The following is a 12,197-nucleotide window of genomic DNA, read 5'->3' on the forward strand; positions in this document are numbered from 1 at the left end:
TTGCCTATGGCATTTTACTTTTTCATTTTTGTTTCATCGTTTTCTACTCAACCGTTTCTGATTTATAAGTACTGGAAATTTTATCTGATACAGGACCATTTTTGGGGCCCATCTTGAAAACGGTGCCCCATATCAAAAATTGTTTCCTACAAAAATTGTTCAATTTTCCAAGCTCTTTCGAACGAGGTATCACTCGACCTATATTCCCATTTGAAAATTTCAAGTACAACTCCCTCTCCCAAAATGGGGGGCGGGGAACCTCGTATTTGACCCATCTTTTAGACCCCTCTGTACAGTACATTGAGTCTTAACATTTTTCTTATTTAATGTATAGTTCGCGAGATATTGGCTTGTAACACTTATTTTGACTCACCCTGTATATAGGGTATATATATTAATTATATGCGATTTCTACAATAACACTTTAACTAGTGTTGTAACGTGTCTAAAAATGCGTTTCTTAGATTTTAGAAGTACTTTCCCTGTGAATTACTAGATTTTAATTGTAAATTATCCAATGTATATGTACACACTAATTTTGCAATAGTTTTCACTGTTCGGTCACATGTGAGTAGGAAGAAATTATTCAAATTATATGTCATTTGGTGGATGTTAGTCTTAAGAGTTACTAATTACATGTAGAATTACAGGCCACTAGGATAATCAGAAGTACGTAGGAGTAGCACGTGCTCAACAATCTTCATACATTTGAATTCACATGCTGCGTCTATTCATTTTTGGTAGGGTGATGATGAAGATGCGACTATGACCCGAAGAAGAGCAAAACATGAAGAAAACCAAGAATATGATGATCCAGATGAAGAGATGGAAATGGAGGGTAAAAGTTTCTTAGTGTTTTTGCGCTGTTGGAAGTATACAGAGGTTGTTCAGCCTACGTTTGGCCTATTTCGTTCCTTCCCCCTCCCGGGCAGAATGGACTCACCCTACCTGGCTCGTCGCGTCCTGCAGTGGCTTCCTGAGAACGGAGTTGTTTTTCCGCGCGGACGACAATAACGCACAAAACAGGACCATTGTTGTGAGTGTTGTGTTAAATTTGTTTCCAAGTGTGTGGGTTTTCGCTGTGACGAGAATGCCGCCCAAACTAAGCCGGTTTTGGGAACGCTATTTGCGGCTCTTTATGACGCCCACTTTAGTGTTTCTGTCATTAGGAAACAGTGCAAGAAGAATGGTTGCAACATCTGTTTAAGTGGAATAAAAAATGTTATTAAAAAGTACAAGGGCAACGAAACTCCACCATTTGGATCACCAACAAGTTACCGAGGAAGCGGGAATGCACCAAGGCTACCTCCACCATGCAGAGGAAGCTTCGCAAAATGGCAATGCAAGAAAATCCGCCAACACAAAGGTGTATGGCTAATCGTCTTGACGTGTCTTTGGGGACTGTGAGCTGCACATTACACCATCAACTCAAGCTGGAAAAAAGTCATGAAAGCTCGTAGCCAATAAAAGGAACGAAAGTGTAACGTCCGGAAGCTGTACGAACGGCATCTGGCGAAACAAAGATACGTCGTAACGCTCGATGAAGCATGGATTTACCTTTCCGACTGCGGCAAATCGAGAGCCATCATGCACCGACGGAAAGGCGCCAAGAACTTAAGAAGATGGGTCCGTGTCTGTAAAGAATCCTTCCCAAAAGGGTTCATGGTCGTTACTGGCTACTGTTACCGAGGTAAACTGAAGATTCGTAGGGTGGCAAAGAACTGCAAAATAAATTCACAATATTATTTTCAGGAGCAGATCATGCGGCCGATCTACGAACATGAGATTCCAACAATGTACGAAATGACGCCAATCTGGTGCGCATTCACATGGACAAGGCCTTATCACATATCTCACGATCGTCTCTCGCATTCTACAGGAAGATGGAGGAGGCAAGTGGTATACAGGTGATACCTTTCAATGAGGTACCTGATAAATCTCCAGATACAAGTCCTATGGACTATTGTAGATTTGGATTGCTGAAGTGGGCTTTGAGAAAACGGCGTGTGACAATTGTGGAAGGACTTTGGAAAGCTGTGCAAAGGGAATAGAACAAGATTCCCCTCCCAGTTCTTCAGAGAAGCCTATTACAGTGAAAATTACGCTGTCGGGCTATTGTTAGGAACCAAGGGAAACACATCAAGCACTTACGGACCTGGCGCCATGGATTCTTCTAAATTTTTCGAAATTGGCCAAATGTAGACTAAACAACCTCTGTACATGTATAGTTTTTTATAATAATAATAATTATTATTAAGAAAACACTCAAAAAATCTCATTAAGATCTTAACCGCTACTCATGATGTATATTTATGTTCGAAGTGTATATTTCGTATCGTCTGTGAATGAACTGATCAGCGGCAGTTATTTTTTTCTTAAACTTTAACGTTTTATGATGGTGCTCCGAAGATAAGGAAGATGATGATGATAATGAACAAACTGGTAGAATGAAAAAAGTGGAAGAAATGGAGGAACGCTGAGAAAATCCACCACGCGGTGCTTGTACGCCCCAAGGCCTACTTGGCGGGAGTCAGGATCTTTCCAGGGACCCGCGCACCAGACCACTGAGCCGCTGCTGTCTACAGGAGTAAATGTTTCGTGATTTACATAGGACCACTTTCTTTTTCATTTCCAGGAAAGACTGTATACACATTGTTAACTCGATAAAATTTTCAACATAAATGAGGTTCTCTGCGTGGATTTTCTCGGGGTTCTCCCGTTTGCTACCATTTCCTTCATTCCACCATTTCTTTTGTTTCTCATCATCACTGTCTTCTTTAGCCTAACGGGGACGTAAAACTTAAAAAAGAAAAGAAAAGATATAGATGAGGTTCGAGCCTGGGATGGCTTTTATCATTATAGTTTGACGGTACAACGTACCAGAGGAGGAGGGGGAGATATATAAAAACAAATAAAAATGAAAGTGACTACCTTTGTGACTTAATAATTCTTAAACCACACGACTGACATCGATTAAATTTTCAACATAGATTAGATTCGGACTTGGGACAGTCTTTGTCATTTCACTTTGACCGTGCAACTTAGGGGAGATATTTCAAAATGATCTAAAATGACTGATATTAGTCAAATCCTTTTCGGTGTCGCTAAGATGAACAGTGACACTTCTGTTGTTGTTTAAATTCTCTACCCTGCAACTTGGGAGAGGGGAGATTTATAAAAAATGATCGAAAATGACCGATATTAGTGTCGAATCCATAGTTTACGGCGTCGCTGAGATGAACAGTAACACTTCCGATGCCGTTTAAATCAATATTCAACCCTTTCTGTCCAAAGTGAAACATATTCTCCCCGTGCCAAGATCGGGTACGATTGTAACAAATTTTGTTTTCCGACTTTTGAGTGTATATGTAGATTTTTTTATTGATTTTTTTTTTTAAAGTAGAAACGTAGCGCTTAAGCGATGTATGGGTTATGACATTTCAAGTGTTCTGTAAACGTTGAATACATCTAAGTAATAAAGATCTTATTGTTTCCCTTTCTTTCTCTCTCTCAGACAGTTCTGTATACATTAAATAGTTATTACTTGTTAACGCTTTATGTATTTTTTACACATATAATTTCTCTGTATATCAAGAAGTAGTTAGAAGAATATAACTCAGGCATTTGTTTTCCTGAAAGAAACGTGCGAGACAGTGTTCCCAGTTAATTAAGAAATTAGAGAATGTTTTAAATATAGAGAACATAATTAAACAATGCAGCAACATGTAGTAGCTATTTGCAAACGAGCGGCCGCGGTGGCTCAGTGGTAGAGCGTTCACCTTTGGTGAGTGGAGTCCCTGGTTCAATCCCAGCTCGCGCCAAGTGAACTTTGTGGTGGACAAATACCTGGTGCGTGGTTTTCTCAGGATTCTCCCGTTTCCTCAAATATTTTCATTCCACCATTGCATTCATTTCTCATCATCACCATCTCCTTTAGCCTAACCAGTATAACCGTGGGACGTAAAACTTAAAAGATTTCATTTCATTTTTTAATATGCAAACTTTAACGTATTGTTACGATTCCCATTTATTTTGTTTTTACAGTTTTTTTTTTTTTTAAGTTTTATTTTTCTTTGTCCAAGGCAGCCCTTTAATTGATATTCAAGCAATATTTATTACATTTTTATTATGCTCACTGGAATGATTTAGAAGTTTGATTGTGCATAACTTAGGAATCAGGAGCCTACACACCATAATATTTCACACACTCGTATAGCAGATTAAGGTTTACTGACATGCCAAATTTGATTTCGATCGAATGAGTTTATATATATATAACCTAAAACCTGACGCCCATAATTGGGGAAACAAGAGCCTACACAACATAATGTTTCACAGGCTTATGTAACGGTCAAGTATACAATTATGTCAAGTTTGATCTCAATTGGTTGATTTCGGTGTATTGTTTATTTGAAGTAAGAACTGAAGCTTTCTTTGTGTCGTCATGAATATATTGAATAGGAATACTAGCAGAAGACAACAACCGCAATAGAGATACCAGTCTTCAAGTCAGTCAAACATTACTTCCCCTCAGTGGATCAAAACTATAGAAAACAACAATCAGGGCTTGCTAACCGACTGAGTCAACCAGCCAGTCACAATTGAGAATATAGACTGACGCTTATTGGACGTCACCGTTTATCAATCAAATTCTGCAACCTTCCTGCCGGCACCTATATACGTAATAAAGGCTTATTTGTGGTTTTTCATACTTTATTTTGAAGAGTAGAATCATGTCAGAAGCTCTTATCGCATTGTTTTGTATTTTCAAGTTTTAAAACGCAGTCTTTTCAAATCATAAATTTATACGAGTATGGGAAAACATGATATGGATATTTGTACAAGCAAGCAAATTACAATCTTATGAATATAATGATGATTGATTCTCAGTCGAAGACGTGTCACAGATTTTTCAAACATCTAAGCTTTTCCCTGGGTTTTTCTCATTCACACCAGTTAAATGCCAGCATCTTACGTAACATGCAGGTCCTAGGCCGCTTCCATCCTTCCCCATTCCTTTCTTCCGTATCCATTTTCTCGGATAGTGTGTGCGTTCCTTATATGTGATGGGCTGGGCTGAAAGTCGTATATGACGGTAAAGCTCATAAATATGTAGAAATAAATAAATAATACATTAATTAATTAAATTTAAAATATTTTCAGTTCACTGGTGGAAAAGAAGTATAATATATTCTTGGAAACTGAAAAAATTTTAATTAAGCCTTAACAATTATTTCCAGCATATAAGACCGATGTCAGTGTGAACACAACTACCGGAGCAAAAAGTTAAAAAGATGGCCAGAAAGTGACATAGCGTGTTTTACCATTCTCGGATAAAAATGTTTTTTACTTTTACGTTTATTTTGGTTAAAAAAGAAAAAAAGGAAGCAGTATGATGTGCATTTTATTTAGTTTGTTTCTTAACATTAACCATGTGAAAAATAGAAAAAAACATGTCCATATTGATATTTATGATTACGTTACTTGCCTTTTGTTTATTGTAGATATAGAGGATGAGAGCTTTCAAGTAACGTCAGAAATCCTGTCCTCTCAAAACGAAGAAAACTCGAAGGAAACGCCTGAACAAGAAAATCCAGATCTAGTAAGTCGATAAATCAAAATTCACATTACATTGATATTCAAAACGTGAAAAGCAAATGCACGACAGGACCGAAAATCAAAGTCGGTTCTCCGACTTACCGTCTCGATGCTCATAATGAAAACACAGTAATTATTTACGAGGAATACAGAAATATTATCCTCTTATTGTTTTGCTGGAATGAATAAAAATAAACTCATAAATTAAAATTCTGTGACAGTGTGTATTAAAATTTTCTTCGAAATACATGCATCTGTTACTTTACCTTAATACAATATTTATCCATTGCTAGAGCTCAATGACTAAAGATTTCTGAACAAAATTGAGGCTAAAGATTATATTATTATTATTATTATTATTATTATTATTATTATTATTATTATTATTATTATTATTATTATTATTATTATTATTATTATTATTATTGTCGTCTATCTATTCGAATAGTTGACTTATACAGTCTGAAATATGTTATATTTGGGTAAGGTACTATTTAATTTTGACTCTTCGCAGTTAGCTGCGGCATAGTCGCCTATGACAAAGTTAGTGAGCTTCTCAGCGAACAATATGGTAATGCAAAAGCAAAGCAAAGAACATAGACACTAACGAAGACGTATTTAATAACACTCAATGAAAATTTACGTATCTATCCCAAAGTTGGTGTACGGTAAGAATGATTATAGGTATTAGAGATCTCAGTGTAGCGCTTGTGGGATAATCCCAAAAATGTTTTACAAGATGTTTGAAACATCCAATGCTCCCCACAATATCATGTGTAAGCATCTCGAGCAGCACGTATAACCACTTCGAGAGACTATATAAGTAGCTGTTTGGCAGACAGTCGGTCGTACAGACTGGATGTCTGCCTGGGATATGATATCCTAAGCACGCTGTTGACCTGGCCAATGAACGTTGCCACAGCCCAACAGGTTGTTAGATATCATCCTACCGTGCCCTATACATACCGTGGATCTAGAGAACTAGCAGGCCACGATCCACATGTATACTCTGGGTTCTGGAGGTGTGGGGAAATCATTTATCTTGATGAAAGATATGATCCTGCAAAATAACCTGATAAAGTTGAAGGACTTGATCGATAATGTTACGAATGTGCGACAAACTAGAACACTTCTCTGAGAGAAGATCAGAGTCGATCGGGATGTGTAGCCTATTTCCTTCTGTGCCAAAACACCAGATATGATTCTTGTACGGTGAATTTGAACACGTGTTCAATTTTCGTGCTCATCTGCAAGTCAATGGACGCACACACACGGGCATCACTGTGTCAAAAGCAGAACCGATTCTAATCGATGAATAGCGCAGCCAAGCATTTGCTCTGCCCTGAAGTTTCTCTCGACAGCAGCAAAAACTTCCTCGGCGATGTAGATCTTTCGAGGTAATCGTGCAAGAGAAATGTAGAAATATACACCTCCCGTAAGCAATTTGTCGTTTAGTGTTCATGTCCTCATATAAGGACTACAGTGCTTCGGTATGTTCTAGCGGTTGCCGCCCTGTCAGTTCTGACGGTCTGAATGATCGTTCTGTCTAGGCGATTCTCGATGCACTGTGAGAGCCAGTGGGAGTTATGTCTGTTGTAGCAAGACTTCTGCTTTCTATTGTGCACACCACGAGTGGATCACTGGACACATCATGATCCACATGAGCAGTAATTCTGCGGAACCATCACCTAGTATCTCACAGCCCCACTTTACTGGACGCTCGAAGTCAATTGCACAGTAGGCGTTCGCTAGCTTGTCATGGACAATGCAGGCACATATTGTAATCCACACTCAACGGAATCGCGCACATAATTACATTCGTCATGTCCGACTATCTTCAAACAACTAGCAATGTATTCTCTACTGACACTATGATCAAACTACTCTATACGGTGGTCGGTGCCCTAGACCAAATCAGATTATCTATATGGAGTGTTCCTAAATGCGTTTACTGGGCAAACACATTTTAAAATATAATGCTTTAATAAAATTATATTCCTTTCTATTTAGTCTCGCTTGATAACTATGTAACTACTTTTGTAGCTCTTCGACGTTTTCACGAAAGTGAACTTTATCTGTTGTATAATGAATTTGTAATTGTGGCTCGCAAGAAGCTTTTGACCTGATTGAGACTGAATGAGGAATCATTATCCCGAGTTTGTTACCCTCGGTGTGTACTAAGTCTGAGATTTAAATCTGAATTCTGATTCGTTTAAGCAAGTGGTCCCTTCTCATATAGATATATATTTTGGTTCTAAGAAAGGACGTTGAACTAATAATACAAAATGAAATATTTCAAATGAGAAGTTCGGAATCTTGGCCGAAAAGAAACAATAAATCTTTGTGTCATGAGATCAGAAGGACTTGGGTTTCAATTCCTCAGTCAGCCATCCTGACTAAAATGTTCATAGAAGTTTTTCCTCAATCTTACCAGAGAATATTGGAATGGTGTCTAATATACTTTATATTTTTTGAGTTCATGCCGATTGTATCTAGAATTTTATTAATATTTCTGTTTGTATAGGTAAATAATTAGCTTATGTTTAGTCATGTGTTATGTTGAGAATATAGAATTTTCAGTAATGAATCACCATCATGCGATAGTTGAGAAAGCAATTTGATTTGAGAGTATGCCTGAGTAGAAAATTAGCTACTAATAGCTATCTGCTTACCGGCTAATTAATAACCCTTTTTAATGACATCCGGTGCCCTTCATGGACGGATGGAATTGTTATACTGTGTGTCCAATAAATCAAGCATTTCTTGTCACTTTATTTATTGTTTCTTCAATTTGGAAACCATTTCCAAAGACATAATTTTAAACTATGAGTGAACACTGTAGAATAACATATTGAATAGAAGGGAGGAAAATCACAAGTTTGAATTATTATATTTCGCCTATAAAGTAACTTTTGATGTTTAGTTTTATAAAGGATATTATTTTCGCTTAATGGCTATCATACAAGAAGAGAAGAATAAAAGGAAAAAAAAGAAAAAATAATTGAAGAATAGAAAAGTAACTTTGAAGTATTTAAGTACATAGCGCCCAAGATGGACGCTTCGCAACTACATTTCTGTTCTTTTCCTTTTTCTTCGTTTCTTGGTGCTAATCTTTATTCTTTTTTGATAAAGCATCTAGCGAAAGTTACTGTAGTGTAACTTTCAAAGTTAATTTTTCACTATATTTTACTAAGTAATACATATACGAGGTGGAAGAGTAAGGTATGTCCAAGCTTCAGCAGATGTTCCTCTAATGACAAGGAAGAAAAAAGTCTATATCAATATGTACATGATATTTCACCACTTCGGAGATATAGAGTGATAATGAATATGGTTACAAGATGACAGGAAGCCCATCGTGGAGGAAATATGTCGGAACTTTACGTTTAAAGCCATCTAAAAGCTCTTATTTTATTCGTCGCATGTCGAGATTGTTCGCGATAGAGAAAAAGGCACAGTTTGAGCCTCCAAAACTATTCAAGCAACGCCAGATGTTTTTAAATATATACATTTGCCATGATGCGTCGTGTTCGTGCTAATCTTTACGTAGATCCTGGTAATTTTAAACATTTGTTGTAATAACTTTGCGTCCAATGTGGGACCATGTCACTGCTTCTTCTTAAGATAGGATTAATTAAATGCTGTTTCCAGTGTTCGTTGTCGTCATTCCACCTGTTCACTTAACTATGGCTATGGCACGCTTGCTTGCAGCATTCCAATGTGTTTCTCAGGCTCGCTGATGGCCTGTTCACCTCTACTTCCATACCCTGTGGCGTGTCTTTTGGTTCAGTATTCATATCTTCGGAATGGTGCAGTATCACACATATGTTTGTCCTTAAGAGGAAAGAAATCACCTATTTGGACATACCTCGTATATATTGTGTTTATTGTATATTGATGTTACATATAAACTTAAATGTTTGTAATAGCATGGTAGATCTTGTACTATTGAATTTTGGTGTGTAGATTGGATTTTGGTGTGTAGTCTAATGTCAAGCATACTCAGCTTTGGTACCGGGTTCAATTCTGACAGTTGATGAGCTATTGGAATTAAGAATGAACAGACTAGGCTAGGAAATTAGAAATATTGACTGTGGGAACTGTTGCAATGTCACGTTAACAGCCATTATATAACTAAGCAGAACACTTTACGAGCTACATAATCACATGGTCATAATCATTGTTAGTACTATTGTCAAGGAGTCTTAATATTTTATTCTCATTAATTAGAAATATTGTGCATTTTAATTTTCAGTTGTAAAAAAATATCAGAGTTTATTTGTTTGGTTTGGTTTTGGTATTTGTAATTTCATGAAACATAGTCCGCGAATGTTGTTAATGTTGTAAATTGTCTGAAATGATGTTATGTATATGTAAGCATTTTGTAATTTTACGTTAACACCAACACATTGCAATGAACAACGCTATGTAAGTTATTAAAATGCAGAGTGCTGACATGACGCTCCATTTGAAGAGGAATTGGTTAACTAAGATTTCATCAGAGAAATCTCATTCGCACGTGTATGATTTTGACCCGAATTTTGGGAGCCACGTACTGTAATGCAAGCATCTTTGTTGTATAGATACTTCAGACTATTTTGTCACAGTTAGTGGAAATGGAGTTGAAATGGAAGAACGAGAGTCGATTTAAAGTTGACGTGAGAGTAACAGCTTAGTGACAACGTTGTTAATCACAGTCAGTTATTAAGAATCACTTATTCATGAAGATATTCAAATAGATTGTTAGTAGTAGTGGATACTTCAAAGATTGTTTCATTTTGCTCAATGGAACTTCTTGAATTTGGTTGTCATTGTTATTTGCGTTTCAGGTATGATTCAGTTAACCTTTTCTCGTTTACACTGTCAATTGTCATACACTTTGACTTATCTGATATTTTGCTACACGAACATGCACTTTTACACATTAAATATGATACGAAATACATGTTACTACTACTTTAATAGTGTCTCTTATTCACACATACGATTCTGTTATGCCGACTCGAAACAGTGTTGGAGAATCCCCGAAAGTATCTCAAAATCACATCATAGGTGCGTTCATTAAACATTAGCAAGATAGGTAATTTAAGATGTACCTTGAGAGGTATGCAGGCAATCTGGGTTTTCTCAAAGTGCTCTATTAGTAATAATGCTACATTACAAACTCAATTTTAAAGGAGTACCAACCCAGGTTGACATGGTGAAGATGCTAAATGTGGCTTACGTCTATAGTACAGCTCAGTTTAGAAATACTAGAGGTCATATTTAGTCAAAGATATAAAATTTTCAAATGTTCAAGTTTAATAATATATTTCGTTCAATTGTTGGGCACATTGGGACAAGAACGGTTAAAATTGTTAAAATTGAAATTATTAATAGTTTCAACACAAACATCTTGTTGAAATGATAAGTCAAGAATTGTTCAGGTTTCTGTTTTTTTTCAGCGTGGAAGTTTGATTACAGTTCCCAGTAGTGGTAATCTTAAATTGAATTCTCTTCTGCAATCTTATTACTTAACAACAGTACTTATTTAGGTCTTCCAGAGTTTCAGTGCAGAAGGGTTATTGTGTTTTAGCAGTGGCAATTATTAGGAGTGGCAATTACAATTGTTATTTAAATTACGAAGTGTATATAAAATTCTGGAAGCAGGTTAATATTTGTAACTGTAACAAAATGAACTAATGTAATATATTACTTATTTCTTTCGTAGAAACCATTTGAGCTTTCAGATGATTTGTCAGTGAGTGACAGAAGAACAAAAATTCTATCGATTCATTCGTTTATTCAGGACTACCAATTCGATGTCAATGAATTGTGGTGTGAAATTAAGTTGTCAGTAAGTAAACATTTCGTTCATTAAAGATGATTAATATAATGAAGACAATTGCTGCTACGTTGAAGAAAAAATATTATTTTTAACTGTTACATTGATTGGTATTTAATATAAAATTTATTTACAGTGGAGTCGCGATTATCCGAGTTTCGATTAACCTAGGTTCTGTCTTATCCGAGCTTACTCCAAACAAACAAAAATTTAAAAACTAGTCCGGTTACAACATAAGGCGTCTACAGGTTTTTGTTTCAGCAACAAAGGAAAAGTAAAGGTTGCGTAAAGATAACACGCTATGCTAAACTGTATATCTGTGTTGTGTTTTGTATTGTATTTTATTTATGTACATATTGATATCAAGCCGCATTTTATTTAATGTCTTATGGCTAATTCCTTATGCATGTATGTATAACTAATTATCTGTACTGTACTGTATGTGCAATAAAAATATTAAATACAGCAATAATAATTATTATTATTACTGTATTAAATACAGTAAATACAGTTAAAATAACAGTAATAAGATAAATAACCAATTAAAAAAATAATAAATACTGTACAAAATTTTCTATGTATCCATCCGTGTATCCGCTAGTTTTTGCTTATCTAACATGGAACATCCGCAAAGTGTTGCACGCCGATTTCAAAGAAATTTTGCAGGTAGATACTAGACACAAAATAAAGTGACCCGTATTTTTTCGTTTCTGCGGAAAAACGGTTTGAAGGGGCCTAAGCCCCTCCCGAAGTATTTCCAAAAAAGCTTGAAATT

At 36.2% G+C, this 12,197-nt stretch overlaps 1 protein-coding gene across 4 annotated transcripts in view; it reads left to right on the forward strand.

The window, feature by feature from the left end:
* The window catches only part of LOC145671309 (DNA-directed RNA polymerase I subunit RPA1-like), a 267,751-nt gene that overhangs the window by 215,732 nt on the left and 39,822 nt on the right, over nt 1–12,197 (forward strand). For 3 of the 4 annotated variants that reach the window (XR_014128501.1, XM_081740284.1, XM_081740283.1), the window contains 3 exons: nt 745–838; nt 5,505–5,602; nt 11,309–11,434. Coding sequence is in view for 3 of the 4 variants with exons in the window: in XM_081740284.1 (XP_081596410.1) it covers nt 745–838; nt 5,505–5,602; nt 11,309–11,434 (318 nt within the window). In the remaining variant the exon portion in view is untranslated. Of the gene's footprint in view, nt 1–744; nt 839–5,504; nt 5,603–11,308; nt 11,435–12,197 lie in introns of those variants that run through there. The other variant, XM_081740285.1, reaches the window with a different exon arrangement.

Source organism: Thermobia domestica, chromosome 15 (assembly GCF_964235325.1).
Source record: "Thermobia domestica chromosome 15, izTheDome1.hap1.1, whole genome shotgun sequence".
NCBI lineage: Eukaryota > Metazoa > Arthropoda > Insecta > Zygentoma > Lepismatidae > Thermobia > Thermobia domestica.